The following is a 26,807-nucleotide window of genomic DNA, read 5'->3' as shown; positions in this document are numbered from 1 at the left end:
ATAAAATAAAACTCTGTTTATCAGCTGAGATACATCAGTTGGCAAGGCTAATAGCAGAATTTCAGTAGTAATGTCTCACTATTGAATAAGGTGTGGGGAAATAGGAATATTTTGCAACATTCAGTGCTCTGAGGTAGTATAACATCTGCCCTGTGATCAAAAAGATCTTGTGACAGTGGATTTGCTTTGTTTTAAGTGCTGTACTTATTATAAGGCAACAAAGAAAGAGAAGGAAGTCACTGACATCCCTGGTAATTATCACAACAGGAAAAAATGCATTTTTTAAGTTACAATTCCTCACCAAGAGTTGTGGGTCATGAAACAAACCCAAAAATTCTAATTTAAGTATCTTTAGAAACATGTTATACTGAATAAAAACACAGAATACGCGCAAACATTCTGAAAATGTTTTCCAACCACAAAACTTTTAGGCTTGCCGCATTTTTAAATGACCAAAGTGGGGCACTTTATGGAAACTGAGAGTTGCACGACAAACCATTCCCCCAACCAATAAAAAGGACAAGACATTTTTTTTTGCCAAGACAAAAGATAACTGTTGTAAAGGGTGCTTATGCTGCTGCTCCATATAACATTTAGGCATTTCAGATATAAATCACGTTTTGTGTAACTATTTAAAGGAAACTTAGAAAATGTTTTTATTTTTGATGTGATCTCAGAACATTTGCCACTTTGCATGCCCCCTTCTTTGCACACAACTTCTCAAACAGGGATCCGTGGTGACCCTAGAAGCTTTACCGGATTTAGCAATCAAGTTAAACAACTAACAATAGGAGAAATGGGATCAGTGCAAAGACACAAGGACTAAATAAGCCATCATGAAATCACGCTGACACCAACCGCAGACGGCACTGCGGGCTCGAGCCGGCCAGGGCCGCCCTAGTGGCGTCATTTCCTGTTGAATAAAACTCGCAGGCTGCGCAACGCTGTTGTTAAAGCTGTGTTTGTGGTGAACATTAAGGTAGAAGTTAAGTGTATAGAAGAAATCCCGATACGGGTGGAGCTGGTAGGATGTGGTCGTTCACGTTAATATTCGGACCGTTGTTATTACTTTTGTCTGGGCTTGGTTCTTCGTTTGGCGGCTATATCGAGGTGAGAATACAAATTTGGTTTAATTGGAGAATGATGGGTGCAGTTTCTCTTTTTCGCACGGTCTGATCATTAGTTTTCGGTGACAAGTGTAGGTTACGTCCTTCTTTTCCTGTGTTTCTGTTATTTTCACGATGGAGAGACTATGGCACCCTCTCTTCGCAGAAGATTGCTACTTAAGATGCTGTCTTGGGGTGGGCGGGAGGTGGATTGGCATGCCGTGCATCATTCCCCGATTACTTGTTTTTCTTTCACAACGGGACGTTATCTTTACAAAGAGGCAGGGAATAGGTGATATTTTTATTAGTAGAATTTAGCCGTAGGTGGAGACAATTGCTTGGCTGCTAGTGCAACAAGTATGGGAGGAGGGAGATTGGCCCGTACCGGTAGATAAATGTTCGGTGCCATCGATTAAGGTCTTACAGTCGTTACATTAGTAATCCGACACTGGAATGGCTAGTTCTAGCCTTCTTATATGAGGTGATGCATCGCCCACCTGAGTTAGCAGGGCAGTGCCCTTGGAACGCCAGGCATTGCATTGCGGCAGTGGGGGTGGGGGTGTTCATTGGTGTCGATCCTACTCTTGTCTTGTGCGGGCAGTCCTTATTTTTCAGTCTGGCCCCATCGTCCAAATGCAAGCGAATGAATGGTTGCATTTAGTGTGTACTTTTAGGCTACACGATTAGATGTACGTTATTAACATTTTCTGTTGCATTGTTGTACATATGAAGACACTGGTGGTGTGCATCAGATTGGAAAGGTGTTGCAACTCTAAGCATTTGTGTGAGGTAAAGGTTTTATGTCATCGTAGTCTAGTTTCTATACCTATTGGCTGTTTATATTTTAATCCGCTGTCTGTTTCTACCTTTAATGACGTGCTTTGGCACTTTGCCTCTTATTTGGAACGGTGCATTCCATGGGAGGGTGCAGATGTTGAGTACTGAATTTTTTTTTTTGCCTGAACTTGCTTCTGGCTGGCCGGAATTTTGTTTTAAAGGATTTCATAATTGCTTGTTTTAAAAGCGCCTGAGTCTTGTTTGGGTGCATCTTTGGAAGTAATAAATAGGTATTTGTTTGATTTGTACTGTAAAAGGAATTGGGAATCTGAAAACGCCGTGATCATTTAATAAAAGTTACCCAACGAGTTTGATACAGATTTGTTTTTGATCAAAGTATGCACTGACTTGATTAATTTTGCTGATATAATCACCAAAGTAGGGCTCTGTCTCCCTGGGCATAGTTCATTTTTTTTAAGCTGTTGCAAAGCAGATTAGAATTCTGATCTTTGAGCTGACTTGAATCATTAACCAGTTTTCCTGTATAAACATAATTGCAGCTTGCAAGTATTTGTTGTATAAGACATTGTTTGACTTTCTTTCCTATGCGGGGTGGAGTACTAGCGTGTGTATCTTAATAATTTACAAGTGGCTGTTGTGAAGTGGCTCTTGGACTTTTTGCTGATCCGTGAAACGATAAGACAGCATTCTTGGCAGGAAGTTCTAATCCTTTCCTGTCTCTTTGGTTGGAACATTTTTTTTTAAACATATTATGAACTTGTAGTGTGTGTGTGCGCGCACACACACACATACATATATATATATATATATATATATATACATATATATATATATATATATATATATATATATATATATATATATATATATATATATATATATATATATATATATATATATCAACAAAAACATTTTCCTAAAATTTTTTTGAGTTGACAAAACTGTGTAGCTAAAATTTGTTTAACTTTTCATAGCGATTCGTATTTTTTTTAAATTGTCAGAAGTTTATATGTAATTTTGATCTGAAGCATAGCTAAGAAGTAGGATTGTACGAGTAGATGTTACTGTTAGTTTTGTAGAAGTTGATTTTGTCTCTGAAAAAGGTGACAGGTACACAGCAGCAGTGTAAACTTAAAGCTTCATTCATATTAGGTAGGTAGTTCTTTAATCCTTGCCCACCTGTTTGACTTCCACGGATTATGTACGGGTGAGTATGCTTAAGAGAGCATCTAGTGAAGCTGGAGCAGAAGCACTGATTGTCACAGTTTGGATAGGTGTGTACTTAATGTGATTTAGTTAACCTACAGAACAGCTTGGATGTGATTGTGTTAGCAACCACGTAGAAGAAAGGTTGCGATCATTTATTCATTTGTGTGTGTATGTACGGGAGTGCTACAGAATCCTGAAACCAGAATCTCGAAAGTTCAAAATAATAAACTCACTGAAAATACACAGGATACCAACACTTGCTATATTCCAGCACAAGTACATCCAGAAACCTGTTACCCTTCAACTATTGCATTTCACTACACTAAGTGCAATCTCGGAGTTGATATATTTAAGTAGCAGGGGGGCTGGTTATATAACAGTGTAGTGCCTCGTGGGCGGTACTGCGCAGCTTGGGGCGTGGCATACATGATTGACACAGAACATGCAACACAGAAGTAAAAAGACATTTTAATTTGGGAAGTTAAATCATTGTACATCAAAGGAAAAATAAAGGGAAAACATTTCGCAGGATGCGCAGTAGCAAATCCCCGTCCCGATAATTACTAATAATTTATAATAATTACTGTACAGAAACAACGCAAAACCGTTTGCAGCCCTCTACTTAAATATACTAACTCCGAGGCGTCTCAACATTGTTAAAGTAGATATTTACTTTACCTTTTGCTTTGTATGAGCGGTATGCCCCATATCTTTTAAATAAATATTTACTGTAAACAAACAACGTAAAAGAGTCTTACACATGTTATTGCAGGGGGGGACGCCCCCCCCCTGCACCCCCCGACTTATATATACCAACTCCGAGACCATTTACAATACCGATGCAGGGCATGTTGACAACTACAGCTGTCAGTCAAAACTGCTAATACGTTTGAGATACAAGTTTGTTATAAGTAAGAGGGTTGCACCTCTAATTATCGTCTGCAAGCAAACAGTCTTATACATGTTATTGCAAGGGGGGACGCCCCCCCCTGCACCCCCCGACTTATATATACCAACTCCGAGACCATATTCCGTTTTACAATACCGATGCAGGGCATGTTGACAACTACAGCTGTCAGTCAAAACTGCTAATACTTTTGAGATGCAAGTTAGTTATAAGTAAGTATTCCTCAGACTTCCCACAGAAATGGAATGGAATATATCAGTGCAGTTATGGGCGGTCAGGGGCGGGGTTTGCTACTGCGCATCCTGCGAGGCACTACACTGTTATATAACCGGGGGGCTTGCCCCCCCCTCTTATACTTGGAGAAGTGTAATATGGTTTGTGTTGTTTTTTATGTAGTTGTGATGAAATATATTGGTATTATGTGTGTTTTCAGTATTTTGAACTTTCGATATTTTGGTCTCAGGGTTTTGGGTTTTCGGCATTCTGTAGCGCTCCTGTATGTATGTATGTATGTATATATATATATATATATATATATATATATATATATATATATATATATATATATATACAAAATTAAAATTGTTGTATTACCAGGAAAGTCCGACTGGGTAGTAGCCCATTTTCAGTGGAGGCCTGGGGAGGAAAGGCCCAAATTATTACAAATCATTTAATGTTACAATTTTCAAAAATAAAACAAAAACATCTGCCATTTTAAATTATAACAAATTTAGATGTAATATAAAATATTGTTTAAGCATCAATGTAAGTTTATATGGCAATTGTGATATTTAGAGATATTTTAGGCAGTTTGTAGAGAAATTTAAAGGTAAATTGGTCTAATAGAAACGGGAATTGTGATATGAAGTAAGGGGGAAAAACTGGCTTATGGTATATTTAGAGAGAGAAAGTCAGAGATGAGAATTTAATAGAAGTAAACAAGGGAAGAAGAGGTAGTAAGGCAGTATAAGGACATTTAGGGATTATTGATGCAGGAAGTGGTTTGCCAGATTGAGAGTGAGGAAGTAGTTGTAACATTCACTATAATGCTGGGATACGTAGCTCATTGTTATCAAGTAGACTGTGGTATCCAGCTGTCAGAGTAAGAACTTGTGCAGGTCTTCTGTGATGTATTGAACCAAACTACAATAACGTTTTTGTTTTGATTAAGAAATTGAATTCTTTACCAGAGCTTTAAGCTTGGAGGTCTTACCCGAATGTGTGGCTAATTAGCCATCAGAGTTATAAAAAAAAGCTTGTGCTGTTGAAGCTGTCACAGTGTGGTGCCCATGTAGTTATGTCAAGGCCAGCACACTTTTTTAACCTAACTTCATATATATTGTAGGATTTAATTGTGGTATGTTGTACTTCTCCCAAAAAATGTAACTACATAGACAACAACTGGGGAAATATCCCACAGCAGCTTCCCGCAGTTTCTACATAGAGTAAGATGATTTGTCAATGAATCTTTATGTAATTGCGGTAGAGTAGAATATGTGTGAAGTTACACAGACTAACTTAAGTACATGTAACAAATTAGTTTGAGTGCTGAAGCTTTATGGTGTTACGGTGAATGCTTGGAACAGCTTCACAACACTAAAACACCTGCTGCTGGTAGGACTGGTAACAACTGACACTGCCTCTGGCACTAGACAAGTTTGCATACTTAATGTTTTATAAACTAGATTTAATTTGAGGAAGGCAGTTAGTGGTTCGCTTACAAAATTACTTGGGGATTATGTCAACCGAATGTCTTTGAATCTGTGCATTTTAGCCAAACTTTGGAATCTCTGCGGGAAGTCAGAAATTTTGGGAACATGGGGTTGGTTATGAGCAGAGTGAGGACCCAAACCAGTAAGAATGGGTATCCAGTACTTTCTGTTGCCAGTACTAGTCAAAAAGCAGCTGAAGGTAACTGCAAATTCCATTATCTGAACATGAAGGTGTTTTATTTATTTTTTTTCCCTTTACCCGTTATGGTGTCTTGCTACGGCACTTTGATCTGATTTGTGTGTGCATGCACATGTTACTTAAGTTTCCCATATCTGAGACTAGGGGGGGTCAGCAGGTATAACTTTTTTTATCTTTATGCTTTTTAAATACTGAGTTGTAAGGATGATGGTCTTTTTTTTTTTTTTCAATAATCCGTCTTTATTATTTTTCCATTACATAACTACACACTACTATGTATATACAATATTTACATGATTGCTTCCAAAAGTTACACAAACATTGTATATTAACACAAATTATTAAAAGGAAATACAACATGAAAATGCCATCAGTCTGTAGTATTATTACAATCTATATCTAATCTAAGATTGAATCTGTCTTATAAATATATATCCTAAGTAACAGTGGATAAGAACCTCTAGGCCAACACAGTATTAAAGATTTGCTCCCATATTTTAATATTATTTATGCTTTTCTTGTGGTCATTGAGTAACAGTTTGTGCGCTAATATGTGTCTTATTGCTAATGTTTTAAAATTTTCCCAAGATGTCTGGGTCGGGTTCAACCAGTTTGAAGCTATGTATAGTTTCATTAATAAACAAATATTCATGATTATGATCCTTTTTGATTTGTCTAAAATCTCTGGGGGAATATAAGGATGATAGTCTTGAAAAGGCGAGCATGGTTTGTTTAGAAGAACTGCTGTTGAAAGCATATAGTGTATTGTTTCCCAGTATAGAAAGAAATGAATTATCCAGGGGAGAACTGTTGGAGTAACCTTGAATGCAGTATTAGAAGATGGAGGTAGACAGACGGGAAGATTAGAAGACGTGGTAGTGTACAGTTATCAATGACTTAATTGAGAGGAATCATTTTGGAATATATGCATGCTGTTGCTAAAGAACTTTTGTTTTGCACATAGGGTAACAGTGTCTGTCAACGTTGAACAGTTTTGTTTATAAATGGTACGATATGTGTAATACTATGTTAATGTCCATGTTCAAAATAGAGGACAGTGGCTCATTGTCTTGATCAAACAATGAGTTACTGCCTCATCATCCAAAGAAATACTTTACTTTAGAAATATTATTTTCATAAATGTATAATAATAAAAAGTATGCCTCCCAGAAATCTTGTGATTTGCTATGCTGATGTGATGTGTTTACAGTCTCTATTGCTAACTGTGCACTTTGTGTGGTAATGCAGGATAGGTGGTGTAAATTGTTTTTTTTTTTTCTGCATTTGCTTGAGAGTGCTGCAAGTTGCTGACTTCGATATTCTTTGGAAGTGGAGTCACCCCATTTCCCCATTGGAAAGTGCTAAGAAGCATTTTCATGCTTCATTTAAATCTAGCTCAAGACCATGTAGTTGAATACAGATTTTTACTTGCTCAGATTTGCAGTAAATGAAGGGTTGTAATTATTCAAAGAGTTGTAGTACTGGCTTTCAGACCACCTCTTTCGGTGTTAGAAGTGACAGTTTGGGTTGAATGTGTGACTGAGTTCATCCATGTTTCAACTCTCACATTGCTAACCATTTGTTACTTTATGTCCTGGTATAATTAAGTACAGTACTTCACTAGCTGAAATTGTGCTCTTGCCACATAAGGAATGCTCTAGTGACTGATCTCTCTGCTTTTTGCTAATTGTTTTTCAGGAGGTAAGTCTTGAGAAGTTGAGTAAGCTGTTGATAAATTGTACAGATTGATCTCCAAGGCACAGCCACAGGTTCTAAAATTGTGGATGGTGTCCCAACACTGCAAGCTGCAGATTTTGCTGCTTCCCAGCCCTGGAAGTGGCAGATTTTGCTGCTTCCCTTATGTCATGAAGATTGTGGTAATTTTTTTAAATCATGCAAGACTATTAGACTAATTTTTTTACCCATGAAGAGCATGTAATGCAAGCTTTCACCTAGCTAAAAAGTGCCAGTAAATACTCTAGCCTCCTTCCATATGAAGATTGTGAAGCTCATTGCATCCAGATGTTAATGCCACCTTAATGTGGTACTCCACTTATACTTAGTTTGGCCCAAAATACATACACTCTACAGATATTGTACTTGGAACATACCATTTATTTTCACTTTCTGCTATGTCACCTTATTCACTAGTAAGGGTAAACTATGTTAAAGTAAGTTGATGTGTCTTTCGGCTTTTCCCAGTTAGGGGTCACCACCGCAGAACCCTGGTCCGCTAATGAGTGGTAGTTGATTTTTACGTTCCGAGTTACCAGCCCTGACGCACAACCTTCAACGAAGGTATGCCAATTCACACATGTCTCCACGCAGAAGACACTCTAGCTGAGAATCGAACCACAGCGTCTTACTGTGAGGCGACAACGCTACCGCAGCACCACCACTGCGGGACATGTTAAAGTAAGTTGATATTCATCTGAATTCAAGCTGTTTTAACTGCAACTATTGTCAATCTTGTAGGTTCCAGGCGTTCTCTTATTAGCTCTAGCCCCCCCTTCCCATTTGTGGTCTGGTCCTGATAACACTATCATCCTGTCAATACATTTTGCAAAAGCCTTCTGAAAAGTCCGTACTGGACCTGCTCCTTTTTGGCATCTTTTTTTATGGCTGAGTTTGCTGATTGCAGGTTGGGAGTTATCATCTACTCCCCTGGTAGGTCTATCTCTGACTAACAAATGATGTAAAAGCCATGGTCTTAAACACAATTCTAAGAAATGCATAATTGTACCTTTTAGGGAAGCAGCCTAAGTCCACCCAGTGGTCGGGGATCTGGGCAAGTGCATAGACAATAGCCTTGCATTCAGCCGCCACATGGCCACGGCAGTGAGGAAATCTTTTTTGTTGCGCAGCTTATAAAGTAAGGGCATGACATCTAAGTCTAAAGAGGTGATTTCCACTGCACTGCAATCATAAGTTACAGTGCTCCCTTTGGTGTGTACTTGACTTGGCTTTTGCAGCAACTAGACTACATCAAAGGTTCCTTAAAAAGATTTCAAAGCGTAACTGCCTTATGCAGAGCGCCTTAAAGCCCTTTCCCTCTACACAGTCTCCTGTATGTTGCTGAGGGGTGGTCTATGCCTGGCTTACAAGGCATCCACAAACCCCACACTTGCGAGTCTTCTACATATTTGGACATTAGTGTACCAGGAATACAAGGTTTAGGGGACATGAGTTTGGTCTGTTACTTAAGCAGAACATGTAGGAGAGACAGATGTGTCCCAGAGACTGCCCCCTCTTATGGAACAAACTTCACATCATGTGAGGCTGTTTGTCTGTTACCCAGTTTAAGCACAACCTAGATGAGTGGATGGGGAATAGGACATTATAGTGGGCCTGGCACCCATATCCCTTATGGACAGAACTAGCTAACATATGCCTGGCCCTCAGTGTTTTATTTGGATACTGGACATCATTATTCTTCAAGAAAACTGGGCTAGGCTTACAAAGGCCCCCTGGTTGTTAGCATAGTAATAGGCTGTGAATCTGTAGCACGTTTTATGATTTCCCGTGGGAGGGGTTTTCAGTGAAGTCTAAAAAGTTTTAAAAAATCCTTTTAGCAGTGACTATAAATGCAGTTGCTACTTTGACTGCAGCATCAGCTCAGGCAGACATCTTAGTAGTATACAGCAGTTCATCCATTCATCCACAACCACTTTTTCCCCCATTTATTTGTACATGGGGCAGGATGTCACTTCAACGGTGGCAATCATCTAGAGCAAAGGTTTACACCTCCTGGTGATTAGCCCTGCTGCCTTATTTCTTCCATGCTATACACTTGCAAAAGTTCTTCCTGGTAAGCGAAAAAGGGATCCCTCTTTCCTTGAAGAGATTCAAGATGTTGAACTTGTAGGGGACTGTGAGAGGAGTGATTTCTTTCTTTGTGTTTCTTATGCAGAGTGAGGAGAATGTGGTATCTGATTCTGCTTGTGAAGGATTCTCTTTCTTTGATGCTGTATCAGGTTTTTTTTTTTCCCAGTAGGAAACATGAAGGTTGGGTTCCTCCATCGTTCAGAAAATATGAATGTGAAGTTGTTAATCTTGCTGATTTATTCTCACTGATGGGTTGGAGCCAATCCTCGGCTCCGACACGGCCGATAGCAAGCTCAAGGTTTGCCAGTAGCTCGAGACCAGCCCCTTATCCCACCATGCACTGCTAGAATTACCTCCGATCTAGTTTGCTGCGGCAAGAGAGATCTCTGTGATCCAGATAGCTTGGACCATTTTAGAAACGGAATTAACAGCAAGTTTTTAAAAAGTTTTCCTTTTTCGTATATTTATGTAGTGTGTGTTAGTTTAGACAGTTTAGTTTAAATTTTTTTTAAATTAGGGACTTGTTGGCTTTTTAGTTTGTGTGGGCCTTTAGCCCCTTTTCCTACTATTAATCCCTTTAGTAGTTAGGTTTTTTCCTGTGGGACTTAGTCCCATATTTGTATTGTATATAATTACTGTTGTAGATAGTGCCCGGGTTGGGCTTGGTTGTTTGTGACTCTATTTACTGTTTTTCTCTCAGTATGTCAGAGGATAGGGAGAAATCCCATCCCAAGTCGGGCTTTAAAAAATGCCCAGTTTGTGGGCAGAAAATGTCCATCACTGACTGACATATTCAATGTGTCTACTGCTTGGGGGCCAAGCACCTCCGACACCTGTAGCATTTGTCACTCCTTCTCTTCCAAGTGTACTCTTGAGAGAAGGAGGAAACTTGTAGACAGAGGATTGCTACAGCAATCTTTTTCAGAGGTTTTGAATAGCCATGAAGGTGCTAGTACGTCTTCCAAATCTTCAAAATCCAAGCCTTCAGATAAGTTATCCAAAAAGGCTAAAATTTCAGGAGGAGGGTCATCGGTTCCACAGTCATCGGAGCTGAGTGTACCTATGATTCAGAGCCAGCTCGCAGTATTGGAGCCGGTCTCCGAAGTTCCTTCACCTCTGCTCCAGTCAGCACCTTCGGTGCATTCAGCTAAGTCTTCAGTCAGCCTTTTGGATTTGGACATGGATCGGCTGGTGCAGAAGCTTTTACAGGTACCAGGACTTGCCAAATTGTTGTCAACCCCGACCAGCTTGTCGGTGCCGAAGACCATGGAACCGAACTTGTCTACTTCTCCTCTGGGCCGTACTGGACTCTCTAAGCCGAGGGAAGTTGAACCGATGGTGGTCGGACCCTTGGAGCCGATATGCGCTTCGGGGTTATCAGCTCCATTTACTTCGATGTCCTCAGTGCCGACAGAGGGCTCTAGGAGCCGACGCTCTCCAGTCAGGTCCGGGGAGGATAGTCGCACCGACTTGTCTGTGCTGACTCTTCCTCTCGGGGCTTCGGTTTGGATGAACTTGGCTCCTGCCTCGGGCTTGGAGCCCAGGGTTTCGGTGGAGGAGGATCGGACGGTACGCTCAGGTCCGTCCACTCCTCCACGTCGGAGCCATGGTTCCTTCGATGCTATGAGGAGAGTTTTGTCTTCAAAGACAACATCAGCATCGGTTCAGCTTTCCCTCTCCTCTCAAGCTCCTGTGTCTACGTCTGCATCTACCGACCCCTCTAAGCGTAGAGACCCTGAGCCTGAAGTACCCCCCACAGGGTGTCCCCTGCTCTTCTGAGACCTCCCCAAACCCCCCTACTGAGGAGGTGCCCAGAAAGACTGTGCAAGAGGAGGCACTTAGACTCCCCACAGGAGTCTTTGACATCTGACACAGACTTAGACGAGTCAGAAGAGTCCCTTTGGTCCCTTTCTGAGGATATCTCTCTTGCAGAGATACTAGAGATCCTTAGTCAGAGGGGCGACTGGCAGTCCAAGACCCCTACTGAGGATGAATCTGTGCTCTTGAAGGCTTTTGGGTCTCGACCTTCCACTTCTTGGGTGTCTCTGTCTTACAACGAGCTCATGGATCTGATCTCTCGTAAGGCGTGGGAGTCACCGGAGGCCATGGAACCTGTCCCTCGTAGACCCAATAAATTCATATCTGCCCCAGTTGATGAACCTTTTTTGACAAAAGGAGTGCCTGTGGATGCCATGGTGGTGGCTGCAGCCACCAAAAAGGAAGTATCTGAGACATCCTCTTCTTTTATCCATCCCCCTAACAGAGATTCTAGGGTTATGGATAGATATGGGAAGTGCATGTTTAGTTCAGCGACTTTTTCTCTGCGATCACTGAACTACTTGACCCATTTTACAAGACTACAGAGAGATCTCTTTCCTACAGAGAGATCTCCTGAAAGAGCTAGGAGATACTCTCCAGGGTACAGTAGCTGCAGGAGTGGCCGACAAAGTCAAAGGCCAGCTCGCTACCCTTAACTCAGTAGTGAACTCGTCCATGCATGTCATATCCTATGCAGCTGATGGTTCGAGTAGAGCCGCTAGTTTGGGCATTGCTCTTCGCAGACCAGCCTGGATGTGTCTGTGCTCCTTTGCGGAACCCTTCAAGTCTTCTTTTATTAATACCCCATTTGATGGCTCATCACTGTTTGGGCCCAAAGTAAAAAACTTTAACCAGGTATTAACAGGAAGGCAAGACTTTTATCTGCCGTTGGGGGTCTGCTTTTCCACTCCTACTCTGCCCTACCCCAAAGGCCGTAGGGGGGGTAGGAAGATGTGGTCCTGAAAAACTCAAGCAGTCTTTCATGACATACGTGCTGAAACCCCCTCTAGAGGCAGAGGAGGGGGTTATAACGGAAGACGCCGCCCCCATGGCAGTGGGGGTCTGCAGCAACAGGGTGACCGGAGTCAATTCTCCGGTTAGTCATACCAGCGCTCCTGAAAGGGGGGCCTGACTGTTTGGCTCTGGAGGCAGTCGGGGTTCGCTTGTCCTTGTACCCAGAAGCCTGGATAAACATAACATTGGATACTTGGGTACAAAGCATTATTTCCAGAGGATATTTCATACTGTTCTTTACCCCTCCCATTCCTATCAAAAAAATCCCATATGTTCCACCCAATCTCTGGGAACAAGCAATTGTAGAGGTCCACAGATGGCTAGAAAGAGTCATCCAACCAGTCCCAGCAGACCAAGTCGGATTCGGAACTTACTCGAGATTCTTTTTGGTACCAAAGAAAACGGGACTGGAGACCTATCTTGGACTTCAACAGACTCAACATGTTCGTAAGAGTTCTGAATGGTCACGCTTCAGTCCATTCTTCCCTTTTTAGGGAAAGGCGATTGGATGTGCTCCATAGATCTCAAGGACGCGTACCATCACATAAAGATGGACAGACGCTCCAGAGTTCATATGCGCAGACAGACGCTCCAGAGTTCATCTGCGCTTTGGCTGGGAGCCAATCATTACCAGTTTCGAGCCCTGCCCTTTGGTCTCACTTCAGCCCCCGGAGTATTCACCAAATGTATGGCAGTGGTCACGGCTCACCTGAGGAGTCTAGGATTCCAAGTGTTTCTGTACTTGGATGATTGGCTCCTCACCGCTACCACCAGGCATCAATTGACTCTGGCAACACAATACACTGTGGCATTCTGCCATCAATTAGGCATTACGATCATCTTCGAAAAGTCTGCCTTATCGCTATCTCAGCGTACCGTTTTTATAGGAGCAGAGTTAGATACCTCCACTACCACTCTGTCTCCCTATCAAAAGAGTCGCCCTTCTTCGCCAAAATGTCAGCTCACTGGTGTCAAAGAACAAAGCTACAGCAGCGGAGGTATTGAAAGTACTGGATTTGATGGTGGCAGCAATCCTGGCTATACCACTCGCAAGGATGCATATGCGAATCCTTCAGTGGCTTCTTTTCACTCAGTGGTCTTATCAGAAACTACCAGTGCACCACATGATTCTTATCACGGATTCTTGCAGGAGACACCTTCGGTGGTGGTTGACATCTCTTCTTCTTACAGTAGGGAGACCCTTTGATGTTATGTAGTCCAATCTCGCCTACATTCTTACCCGTGGGTTCGGAGCCGAATATCGGAGTTTTTGCCTGAGGAGCCCCCTAGAAAGAAACCGTGCAAGAGGAAGCACATAGACTCCCAGGATGAGTCTCTCACTCAGATACTGACCTCGAGGAATCTGAGGAGTCCCCCAAGTCATCCTCTGATGATGTTTCTTTTTCCGACATCCTGGAGATATTGAAACAGAGGTGATTGGCTGTCCAAAGCCCCCTCCGAGGAGGAGTCTGTCTTCCTGAAGGCCTTTGGTGCTCAGCCCTCCGCCTCCTGGGTGTGTCCACCCTTCGAGCTCCTGGATTTTAATTTGTCGGAGGGTGTAGGAGAACCCTGATTCTGTGGAACCCGTACCCAGGAGACCCAATAAATTTCTGTCTGCTCCCCCGGGTAAGGAGTTTTTGTCTAAAGGAATCCCTGTGGATGCCATGGTGGTGGCGGCCACTCGGAAGGAATTAGCTAAGACTTCTTCCTCCTTCCATCCTCCTAACAAGGAGTCTATGACCATGGACCGATACGGGAAGCATACCCTCTCGTCAGCAACTTTTACCTTACAGTCGCTGAACTACCTGTCTCATTTTACTCGGCTCCAGAGAGATCTCCTCAAGGAGTTAGGAGATACTCTCGTGGGTAACGTTCCTGAGGCAGTGACCCAGACTGTTAACGCCCAGGTGTCTACCCTCAATTCCATCGTTAACTCCTCCCTGCGGCTCATTTCATATGCAGCTGAGGGAGCGAGTAGGGCAGCAAGCTCAGGAGTCTCCCTTAAGAGGCAAGCCTGGATGTGCCTTTGTCATTTTGCGGAGGCCAAGTCTTCTTTCACTGACTTTGATGGTTCTTCTTTGTTCGGAACCAAGGTGAAGGACACCCTCACCAGGTGCGAGCAAGGGGGAAAGACTCTGTCTGCTGTAGGGGTCTGTTTTCCCCTTCCCTCTAGGCCTTACCCCAAGGCCCAGAGGGGTGGAAAGATGTGGTTCAAAAAATCAGAGGTTTTTTCCCGGTGCACAAGGTGAGCCCCCCTCCAGAGGCAGAGGAGGGGGAGGTTATTCAGGGAGACGCTGCCCTAGAGGCAGAGGGGGCCCCCGCAATCCTTTTGCGGCTCCCCCTACCGTCCTTCCTGATGGGATGCCTGTGCGTTTCCGTAGCCAGTCGGTCGAATATCGTTATACCCGGAAGCCTGGCAAAGCATCACCCAGGACCGATGGGTATTATGAATAATTTCCGGAGGTTATGTCCTCCCCTTTTCGTCAGATCCCCCTCCAGTCAGAAAAATCCCGGCCGGTCCACCCAGTCGAAGGGATCACACAGCTTCAGAGGTTTCAAAGCTGCTAGGAAAAGGAGTCATCCAGCATGTCCCCTCAGACCAGATCAGATTAGGGACTTACTCAAGATTCTTTTTGGTGCCAAAAAGAACAGGGGACCTGAGACCATATTAGATCTCCGCCATCTGAACAGCTGTGTACAAAAGTCCAAGTTCCATATGGTCACACTAGAGTCAATTCTCCCATTCTTGGGAAAAGAAGTATGGATGTGTTCCATCGACCTCAAGGATGCTTACTACCATATCAAAATGGACAGGGCATGCAGGAGTCGCCTACGCTTCCAGCTGGGAGCCAGTCATTTTCAGTTTCGAGCCCTGCCCTTTGGTCTCACCACAGCCCCCAGGGTGTTCACCAAGTGTATGGTGGTAGCACCAAATGACAACGCTGATCCCCTGTGTCTTGAAACGCTCCGGATACAAGGGAAAAAAAACTGATTAATAAAATCCAATTTATTGACCAAAGTTAAGCACTTTCACTCGCTCGTATGTGAGCTTCTTCAGAACTACAAATAAAACCATTAACACTTCTCAAGCTTAAATAACTTCTTTGGTGCCAAAAATTGCATCATTTAAAGAGAGAGACTTAAACTGCAACTTCCAATCTAACAGTTGCCAAACTATTGAATTCGTGTGCTATAAAAATCCTACAGTAATGCATGTAAACCAAGTATTAAAATATCAATAAAAATATGAATTTATTTATACACCTAAAAGGTTATAAAAAGTGTGTATTATAAAATAAATGAATCTTATAACATTGGTTTAATACTTATAAAATCGTTTAAACCTGGTGCATTGGAAGCATCTGTATAAAGTTGCCACCAGGTTTCTTTACGAGACAAAAGTCCCTTAGGGTCTCCACCTCGAGGATCTATAGTAATATTATCAATAATACCAAATTTAAAACTGTGTCTTCCCACTTAGTTTAATATGTCTGTAAAGTGCATTGTTGGCATCTTTGATCCTAATGCTATATAGATGGGCATAAATGCGCTTATTGAACTTCTGTTTTCCCAATGTAGAATCCCGAACATGCTGCATATTTTCCCAATGTAGAATCCCGAACATGCTGCACATTTAGCCAAATAAATCACCCATCTTGTATTGCAATTTCCTTGTTTAAACTTAATGTTAGTCTTATTTGTATTATTCAATGTTTCATTTAACGTAGTATTGTTTGCATCTACCGCACTTCGTAGCGTGTTTATGAATTAATTCTTTAGAAATAATGTGTTCCAACAAATTTTTAATGTTACGCCCCATCTTATTGACAAAAAATGACTGAGGACCTAATGTTTTGACTAGGTCAGAGTCTGCCTGAATAATATTCCAACTACTAGTCATGATTTTTTTTTAATTTTACTAATATGTGGACCAGATATAGGACACCTCTTCCAACATCTCTGTGTATGTAGAGGTCATCCTGATGGCACGTATAATCTGACCTCTAAAAATGTTCGAAAATAATTTTCTAGGATGATTGCTTGAAAATACCAAATGGCTGTTGGAGAAGGTGTTTTTTTCTGTACAGTTTTAGATTTGAAACATCCTTCACCCTTGAATATATGTGTCTAAATAGGGTAAACCTTCCCTGTTACTTGTATAAGTAAACTTGAGATATTCACTACTAGAGTTCAAGAAAACCAAAAATTGGTCTAGTAGCTCTATACCTCCGTCCCACAGGATATAAATATCATCCAAGTAGCGGGGATAGTATTTTATATATTTATAATACTCGCAAGTAAATAGCTTTGTTTCCTCCCAGTCCAACATGACCAAATTTGCGTATATGGGAGCACAAGCTGCTCCCATAGCTAGGCCATTGCATTGTCTAAAGTATTCCCCTCCATATTCAATATAATTGTGTTCCAAGACTATAGACATAATTTCTACTATAAGACATGTTTTATCCCATCCTAGACCACTATATTTTCGAATTGGCAAAAGCCTCTAAGATTGCCTTTTCTGGAATGCAAGAAAACAAGTCTGTAACATCATCTGTAACGAACATTAAATCAGCATTCCATAAGTTGACCGCATATTTTTTCAAAAATTCCCAAGAGTCTTTGACTAGGTGTGATATTTTATCATACATGGGTTTGAGAAAATTGTCCATCACTGTCCCTAAAGAGAAGGTCTTGGATGTACTACCTGAAATTATTGGTCTAAAAGGGGGGCTGTCAATACTTTTGTGTACTTTAGGAATACCAACTATGGATGCAAGCACAGGATGTTCAACCTTGAGAAATTCATATACATCTCTGGTAATTCTTTGGTCTATATAGAATTTCTCTATATATGTCAATATGTCTGTATCAACGATACTATCTGATAGTTCCCCGAGTTATATAATATATCATGACTCACACTAGCATATTCTGTGCTAAAACAATACCCCCCCCCCCTTTATCGGGTTTCATGACTCGAATATTTTTGTTGTTCCTGAGTTCTTGCAAGCTCTTGTATTCATCATTAGATAAATTAGGATTTAATTTGCTACCATTGACTTGGTTCTGTAACCAATACAATTTCCTAGGTACTGTTTTATCATGTACAGAAATAGTGGGGTGCATAGGAGGCATATACTAGCTTTTCTTTTTTAACTTTTTCTGTTCGCAAGTGTTAATAAATCTTTCTTCAGTGTTGTTATTAAATACAATAGCTAAATTTAATTTCCTAATATATTTCTTGAACTCTGTAAGATTATCAACAAGTTTTGGCTTAGTAACAGGTATAAATTTCATCCCCTTAGAAAATAGATTAAAGTGGGGAATATCTATCTGAAAATCTGTGTAATTGTAAATTTTAAAATTTTGATAAGAATTAATTATACCCTCTCTAATCAATTCTCTCTGTAAAGAATGGGAAGTGCTATTGATATCATTATTATTTGAAAAGGTCTCCAATTCATTGCTAGTATTGGGACAAACTCCTATCATTTTACTAACATTATCTAATGGAGTATCAGTCTCATGTCTCTTGACCATCCTATCTAATAGGGTCCGTGGTCTTGTGTATATGACCCCTTCTATTTCGCTACTCAGTTTTTGTCCCTTGGAGGCCTTCTCTTGCCACCTTGGTCCAAAAAATATGCTCTGTTGTCCCATGAACTCTTTGTCTTGTCAAATCTAGTGTGTGTACTCTTATAATTATTATTACTAGTGTTGTAACGGTTCATATTTGAGTCAGTTTCTTTTTTATTTGAATCAATTTCTTTTTTATTTCCCCAATTGTAAGCCATGTTCCGATACTGTTTAATATCCCTCTGTAGTTTAATACTTTTTCTTTGTGCTTTTTTTAGTGTTGTATTCTGCAGTATTGAATTGTTTCAAATAAAGTCTCTCCCATGGGGGAAACAACATATCATCTTGTATCATTTTATTAAGCTTTTCTACTTCGGACAGCATCAAACTGAGCTGTCCATCATTGCATTTAATAAGAAGCTTCATATATTGCATACCAAACTGGTCAAACATATAGTTGAATTCAAATTTAATATTTTCTGTTAATATAATACCCGTGGGAACTTTAAAAAAATCGGAGTCCCATGGGAACAACATTTGATTCTATACATTTCATCAAATAAGCATTATCAAGTTTTAAAGTATTGATAATAAGTTTTTTGCCCAAAGAATAAATCTATCCATGGTACTCAGATATAAATTACTCAACTTACAGTCAGTATCATGATCAAAATCAACAGAATTGTCCAAAAACTGTCGCACATGGTCAGAACTGCGTGGAATAATTCTCTCCTGTCTCTCCGGTACCCCAGTCATGCTTAGTTGCTGATATCCCAAACCATTGTCATTAACCATATAAGCATATGTCCGTTGTGGCATCGGTCGTTTGGGTTTTGTTCCGATGCGTTTAGCCTGATCCTCAGGCTCACCAAAAGTGAAATCTAAAGTAAAATCTGATATACCCAAGCTACTACTACTACGTTGAGTAGTAGGAGCCGGTAAGTCTATTGGGCTTCCCAAATGTGGTACTGTGATTTGGCCATTTGGGAGATCGAGGAAATCGAACTAGAGTGTGGAGACCTGTCTTTTAAATTGATAGTAGAACGCTCTCCTTTGTGAAACAGAGCCTGCCATATGTTGCCCTGTGGAATTAAACGTAATAGAATCACCGCTGTTTATGTTGATAGGTGGTTGAACCTTGTTACAACCCAAATTAGTCAATAAAATAGTTTATGGATTTCACTCCTGAGCGTGACCAATTCGGTCTGAACCTTGTTCCATTCACCTCTAGGGACAAGAGGTGAAGATGGTAGTGTAGCGTCTCTATCAGACTCACTGGGGAAACGAACAACAGCACAATTGAAAAAAGCTTCATCGGCGTTGGTAAAATACAAACGGAACCAAATGACAGCGCTGATCCCGTGTGTCTTGAAACGCTCCGGATACAAGGAAAAAAACTCAGATTAATAAAATCCAATTTATTGACCAAAGTTAAGCGCTTTCACTCGCTCGTATGCGAGCTTCTTCAGAACTGCAAATAAAACCATTAACGATTCTCAAGCTTTAACTTCTTTGGTGCCAAAAATTGCATTATTTAAAGAGACTTAAACTGCAACTTCCAATCTAACAGTTGCCAAACTATTGAATTAATGTACTATAAAAGTCATACAGTCTTGGAACACAGTTATATTGAATATGGAGGGGAATACTTTACAGTGCAATGGCCTAGCTATGGGAGCAGCTTGTGCTCCCATATACGCAAATTTGGTCATGTTGGACTGTGAGGAAACAAAACTATTTACTTGCGAGTATTATAAATATATAAAATACTATTCCCGCTACTTGGATGATATTTATATCCTGTGGGACGGAGGCATAGAGCTACTAGACCAATTTTTGGTTTTCTTGAACTCTAGTAGTGAATACCTCAAGTTTACTTATACAAGTAACAGAGAAGGTTTACCCTATTTTAGACACTTACATATGCAAGGGTGAAGGATGTTTCAAATCTAAATTGTACAGGAAAAACACCTTCTCTAACAGCTATTTGGAATTTTCAAGCAATCATCCTAGAAAATTATTTTCTGACATTTTTAGAGGTCAGATTGTACGTGCCATCAGGATGACCTCTACATACACAGATGTTGGAAGAGGTGTCCTATATCACAACATTATTTAGTGAAAGGGGTTATGATAAGAAAATGATGGCACATATTACCACCAGTACAGTCAAAGAATGGGGTAAGAAATGCACTTCTTTACTAGGTTTTAAACTATTATAATAGAAATAATACCAATGTTATCCAAACTAGTCTAGATAAAGACAAATTAAATATGGACTTTGGAAGAGTATGTATTTTAGAATTTGGTCCACATATTAGTAAAATTTAAAAAAAAAATCATGACTAGTAGTTGGAATATTATTCAGGCAGACTCTGACCTAGTCAAAACATTAGGTCCTCAGCCAGTTTTTGTCAATAAGATGGGGCGTAACATTAAAAATTTGTTGAAACAACACATTATTTCTAAAGAATTAATTCATAAACACACTACGAAGTGCGGTAGATGCAAACAATGCTACGTTGTTTTAGAAGAAGGAAACATAACATTGAATAATATAAATAAGACTAACATTAAGTTTAAACAAGGAAATTGCAATACAAGATGGGTGATTTATTTGGCTAAATGTGCAGCATGTTCGGGATTCTACATTGGGAAAATGTGCAGCATGTTCGGGATTCTACATTGGGAAAACGAAAGGAAGTTCAATAAGCACATTTATGCCCATCTATATAGCATTGGGTCCAAAGATGCCAACAATGCACTTTACAGACATATTAAACAAAGTGGAGATGCACATAGTTTTTAAATTTGGTATTATTGATAATATTACTGTAGATCCTCAAGGTGGAGACCCTAAGGGACTTTTTGTCTCGTAAAGAAACCTGGTGGCAACTTTATACAGATGCTTCTAATGAACCAGGTTTAAACGATTTTATAAGCATTAAACCAATGTTATAAGATTAATTTATTTTATAATATACACTTTTTTTATGACCTTTTAGATGTATAAATAAATTCATATTTTTATTGATATTTTAATACTTGGTTTACATGTATTTCTGTATGATTTTTATAGTACATGAATTCAATAGTTTGGCAACTGTTAGATTAGAAGTTGCAGTTTGTCTATCTCTTTAAATGATGCAATGTTTGGCGCCAAAGAAGTTACTTAAGCTTGAGAAGTGTTAATCGTTTTATTTGTAGTTCTGAAGAAGCTTGCATACGAGCGAGTGAAAGCGCTTAACTTTGGTCAATAAATTGGATTTTATTAATCTGAGTTTTTTCCTTGTATCTGGAGCGTTTCAAGACACATGGGATCAGCGTTGTCATTTGGTTCCGTTTGTATTTCACTAACGCTGAGGAAGCTGTTTTCAAGTGTATGGTGGTGGTGACAGCTCACTTGAGACGTCAAGGATTCCAAGTGTTTCCGTATCTAGATGACTGGCTCCTCACCACCCCCACCAGGCATCTACTAATCCAAACCAGGGACGCCACCATCACTCTCTTCCAACAGTTGGGCATAACACTGAACTGGGAAAAATCTGCCTTGTTGCCTGCACAGCGTGTCATTTTTATAGGTGCAGAGCTAGACACCGTTCAAATGCGAGCCTTTCTACCGCAGGAAAGAACCTGTCTTACAGCAACAGGTGCACGCCCTGCTAACCCTGAAGAAAGCGAAGGCAAGATGGGTTCTCCAACTTCTGGGGACTACGGTAGCAACAATTATGTTAGTCCCTCTAGCGAGATTGCACATGAGGTTCCTTCAATGGCTCCTCTTTGCTTAATGGTCTCTCCAGAGACTTCCACTTTCCCACCCTATTTTGTTCATGGACACATGCAAACAGGATCTCAGTTGGTGGCTTTGCTCCAACAATTTGGACAGGGGAAAACCCTTCGTTCCACCACCCCCGGTTGCCACAGTGACCACGGACGCCTCCCAGATGGGGTGGGGGGGGGGCATTATCTCGGCAGGACAGTCCAAGGCACATGGCAAGATCACGAGATACATCTGCATATCAACGTCCTAGAGATGAGAGCGGTGCTACTTGCGTTGCAGGCACTTCAGAGCTTTCTATCTCTCGGGACTATTGCAATACACTCTGACAATATGTCAGTGGCGTGGTATCTGAACAAGCAGGGAGGAACCAGATCATACCCCTGTGCAGAGAGGCCATGCGAGTGTGGCAGTGGGTAGTATCTTCCCAACGGTTTCTGGTGGCAATGCACATTCCATGGAAGTCCAACGTGATAGCAGACAGGCTAAGCAGAGCTATTCTGATGCCTTATGAGTGGTCCCTGAATCATCTAGTTGCGGAACGAATCTTTAGCAGATGGCGTCAGCCTTGCTGCGACCTTTTTGCCAGCCCCCTCAATGCCAAATGTGCAGCAGCTACTTCACGCTGACCCCCCCCCACAGAGGGAGTCACCAAGGGACGCTCTAGTCCACGATTGGCCCTCCGGTCTGCTTTATGCTTTCCCTTGCTATCAAAAGTGATTCAGAAGGCACAATCCTTGGGAAGCAGAATGATTCTAATTGCTCCACACTGGCCTTGTCAAGTCTGGTTCCCCTTTCTTCATCCCTACATTGTGGACACACCTTGGACTCTGGACCCACAACCAGACTTACTGACACACATGTCGGGACAGTTCCACCCCTCTGTGTGGACCCTCCGGTTGACAGCCTGGCTACTCCCCTTCTGTCGTTGGTTAGGCTTCATCACTTTTCACCTGAGGTAGTTCATATTTTATCTTCCTCTCAAGCTCTCTACTAGGAAAATTTATTCCAGCAAATGGAAGAGGTTTTCTGTTTGGGCTCATACCCAAGGATTTGACCCTCACACAGCTCCAGTTGCTTCCGTTTTGGAGTTTCTGTCTATGCTTTTCCAGCAGGGTTCAGCGTCCGCTACCAATAAAGTTCAATTGGCAGCGATTTCTAATTTTCATGTTGCTAATTAGCCTAGTCTGATGGCTCACAGACTCTGTAAGGCTTTCCTGACGGGCACTCTGTTACTCCATCCTCCTGTCTCAGAACCGATACCCTGGGATCTAAATTTTGTTCTGCAAGCCCTTACTTCACCACCCTTTGAGCGTGCAGCTACGTGTGACTTAAAATTCTTGACCTGGAAAACTGCCTTTTTAATAGCCGTCACATCAGCCAGACGCATTTCAGAAATTCAAGCTCTTTCTTTCATAAGGACAGGGTTTTTCTTGGACCAAACCCTTCTTTTCTTCCTAAAGTGTTGTCCATATCTAATCATAATCAATCTATTGAGTTGCCAGTGTTTTTTCCCCATTTTTCAAACAAGGCAGAATTTAAATTTCATCAATTGGATGTACACAGACAGTTGCGTTTCTATCTGCACAGAACCAAAGGTCTCTGAAAATCTGATCAGCTGTTTGTCTCCTTTACAGAAAACAGAATTGGGTCCCTGGTCTCCAAAATCACCCTATCCAGATAGTATTAAATTGCATCTCTTTCACTTATTCCTCAGGGGGTAAAGACCTACCGTTTCCAGTCGAGGCTCACTCTACTCGGGCTGTATCTACATCTACAGCCTATCATTGTCTATGGATGATATTTGTGCTGCAGCTGCCTGGGCATCTCCTCGCACCTTTGTTACTCATTACAAGCTGGACGTGGTATCTAGGGGCAGGTCTTCCTTTGGTTCCACAGTACTCAGGAGTATCTTCCTCTGAGCCTCCCAGGATGTAGGTGCTGGGGATGCTGTCCCACGGGTAAGAATGTAGGTGAGATTGGACTACATAACATCAAGAAGTTATGTACTCACCATAACGTTCGATGCATGTAGTCCATCTCGCCTCACATTCTTGCTTACCTTCCCGCTTCCTGGAAGATCTGGATGTTAGGTCTGGTTTTTAGAGCGCCCTTCACCTTTAGTTTATTCCTCTTTACTTGGATGTTGTTATGCATGGGGTATGCGTGTGATGTTCGCAGCAAACTAGATCTGAGGATATGGAGCAGCACAGCATGGGATACCTTCTTAGCCCAGCCAATAGAAGACTTCGAGCTAGAAAAGTTTGGCCGAGTCGGAGCCGATATTCGGCTCCGAACCCACAAGTAAGAATGTGAGGCGAGATGGGCTACATACATCGAACGTTATGGTGAGTTGGTGAGTACATAACTTCTTGTCCCCCCCCCCTGTAGCCACTGTGACCATGGGCGCTTCCCTGATAGGTGGGGGGGGGGGCATTTTCAGGGAAAGACTGCCCAAGGCACATGGACATACCAAGAATCACATAGCTGAAAGCAGTACTTCTGGCGTTGCAGTGCTTTCAGGTCTCTCTCCCTCTAGGGATTATTGCAGTGCTTTCAGGTCTCTCTCCCTCTAGGGATTATTGCAATTCAGACCGACAACATGTCAGTAGTCTGGTACTTGAACAAGCAGGGTGGAACCAAGTCTTGCCCTCGGGGGTTTGGCAATGGGCTGTGTCGTCCCAGCGTTGTCTGTTGGCAACGCACATCCCGGGGAAATCCAGTGTCATACCGGACAAGCTAAGCAGGGCAATATTACTCCCTCACGAGTGGTCTCTCAATCAGCTGGTTGCGGAGTTGATTTTCCACAAATGGGGTCAGCCTTGCTGCGACCTTTTTGCCAGCCACATCCATTCAAAATGCAGAACCTACTTTGCCCTGATACCACCTCCTGGACATCCCCTGAGAGATGCACTTTTACACGATTGGTCCCCCGGTCTCCTTTTATGCATTTCCACCCTTCCCATTAATACCCAGATTTCTACAGTAAGCAAAATTGCTGGGAAGGAAGGTTATACTCATAGCCCCCTACTGGCCTCGACAGATTTGGTTTCTGTTTCTTCACCATCATCTGTTGGAGGATCCATGGATCCTTGACCCAGTTCCAGACCTTCTGACCCACCCGTCAGGGGACCTTCATCCTTCTCTACAGTCCCTGAAACTGACTGCTTGGCTAATCCACTTCCCCTAATTGCCAGGCTTCATTCAGTTTCAGAAGATACAAGACAGATTCTCTTGTCCTCTCAAAAGCCATCTACCAGGAAATTATGTGGCAGCAAATGGAAAAGGTTCTCAATTTGGGCCAACGCGCAGAACATTGACCCTTTTCGAGCTCCGCTATCTTCGATCTTGGATTTTTTTGACAAAATTTTTTAAGGAAGGGGTAGCAGCTGCTACAGTTTGAGTTAAGTTAGCTGCTATCTCAAATTTTCACCTTGGTCTTGATGGCTCAAATATTATGAGCCATAAATTATCCAAAAACTTCCTTAAAGGCGTTCTTCATACGAGACCTCCGATCAAAATTCCCTTTTCTCCCTGGAATTTAAACCTTATGTTGTCTGTACTTATTCTTCCTCCCTTTTAGAACCAGCTTTTTCTTGTGCTTTAAAATTCTTATCGTGGAAAACAATTTTTCTTGTGGCCATTATGTCTGCCTGCAGAGTGTCAGAACTTCAAGCATTATCCATCAGACCACCTTACATGATCTTCCATGCTGATAAGAGTATTTCTCAGAACGAACCCCTCGTTTTTACCTAAAATCTGTTCTGAATCAAACATCAATCAGGTAATTGAACTACCAGTGTTCTTCCCCAACCACTCTAACAACTTAGAATATATGCTGCACAAACTTGATGTTCACAGACAGCTCATATTTTAACTTGACAAAACTAAGGATATTAGGAAATCAGATCAACTTTTTGTAGCCTTCTCAGAAGCAAGAAAAGACAATCCAGTGGCTAAAACAACCTTATCTAAATGGTTATCCGATTGTATATCCTTGGTTTGTGTATGAAAATGTGAACATGCTTGGTTTGTTTATGAAAATGTGAACATGCCTTTAACGCACAAACCAAAAGCTCATTCTACCAGAGCTGTCTCTACCTCTTCTGCTTTTCAAGCTAAATTGCCCCTTGACTATTTGCGCTGCAGCCACTTGGTCTAACTCTCATACCTTTATCTCACATTACACAGTAGATAAGGCTTCTAGGGACAGGTCTTCCTTTGGTTCTACAGTACTGAAGAACATACTCCCATGAGCCACCCAGGGTTGAGGGTGCTAGGGACGCTACCCATCAGTGAGAATAATCTGCGGGATTAACAACTTCACATATAGAAGTTATGTACTTACCATAACGTTCCTTGTGGGTTGTTTATCTCTCCTTTATTCTCACGTCCCTCCCTCCTGGCTAACTGTTGACTTAGAGGCTAGTGCCATCCTGGTTATTCAATATTTCTCTTTCCCTATGGGTACTCTTCTTCGTAGATATATGAGAGTATGTATTGGCTGTATATATGTAAATATATGTATAGACTATTATTCGCAGCAAACAAGATCTGAGGTAATTCTAGCAGTGCATGGTGGGATAAGGGGCTGGTCTCGAGCTACTGGCAAACCTTGAGCTTGCTATCGGCCGTGTCGGAGCAGACGATCGGCTCCAACCCATCAGTGAGAATAAAGGCGAGATAAACAACTCACATGGAACATTATGGTAAGTACATAACTTCTATTTTGTTTACAACTGGAATTTCCAGAACCTTTATCTATCCATGTAGTTCTGTCTGTCTTGGGGGTGGTTTTGTTAAAGTCTGTAATTTCAGTTTCTCTCTCTGGCAATAGTTGGGTCCTGAATGTGATCCAGCC

The 26,807-nt window shown here is 41.5% G+C and overlaps 1 protein-coding gene across 3 annotated transcripts in view; it reads left to right on the top strand.

Moving 5' to 3' along the window:
* The first annotated feature begins 908 nt into the window (after window positions 1-908).
* The window catches only part of APLP2 (amyloid beta precursor like protein 2), a 1,432,335-nt gene continuing 1,406,436 nt past the window's right edge, over window positions 909-26,807 (top strand). For all 3 annotated transcript variants that reach the window (XM_044081082.1, XM_044081081.1, XM_044081080.1), the window contains exon 1: window positions 909-1,110. In XM_044081082.1, the coding sequence (XP_043937017.1) occupies window positions 1,030-1,110 (81 nt within the window). In that variant the 5' untranslated portion in view covers window positions 909-1,029. The remainder of the gene's footprint in view (window positions 1,111-26,807) is intronic.

This window comes from Protopterus annectens, chromosome 8.part0 (genome assembly GCF_019279795.1).
Source record: "Protopterus annectens isolate FY-2018-M chromosome 8.part0, PAN1.0, whole genome shotgun sequence".
NCBI lineage: Eukaryota > Metazoa > Chordata > Ceratodontiformes > Protopteridae > Protopterus > Protopterus annectens.
The sequence above is the reverse complement of the archived record's forward strand: the minus strand, read 5'-3'. Positions and strand labels throughout refer to the sequence as shown.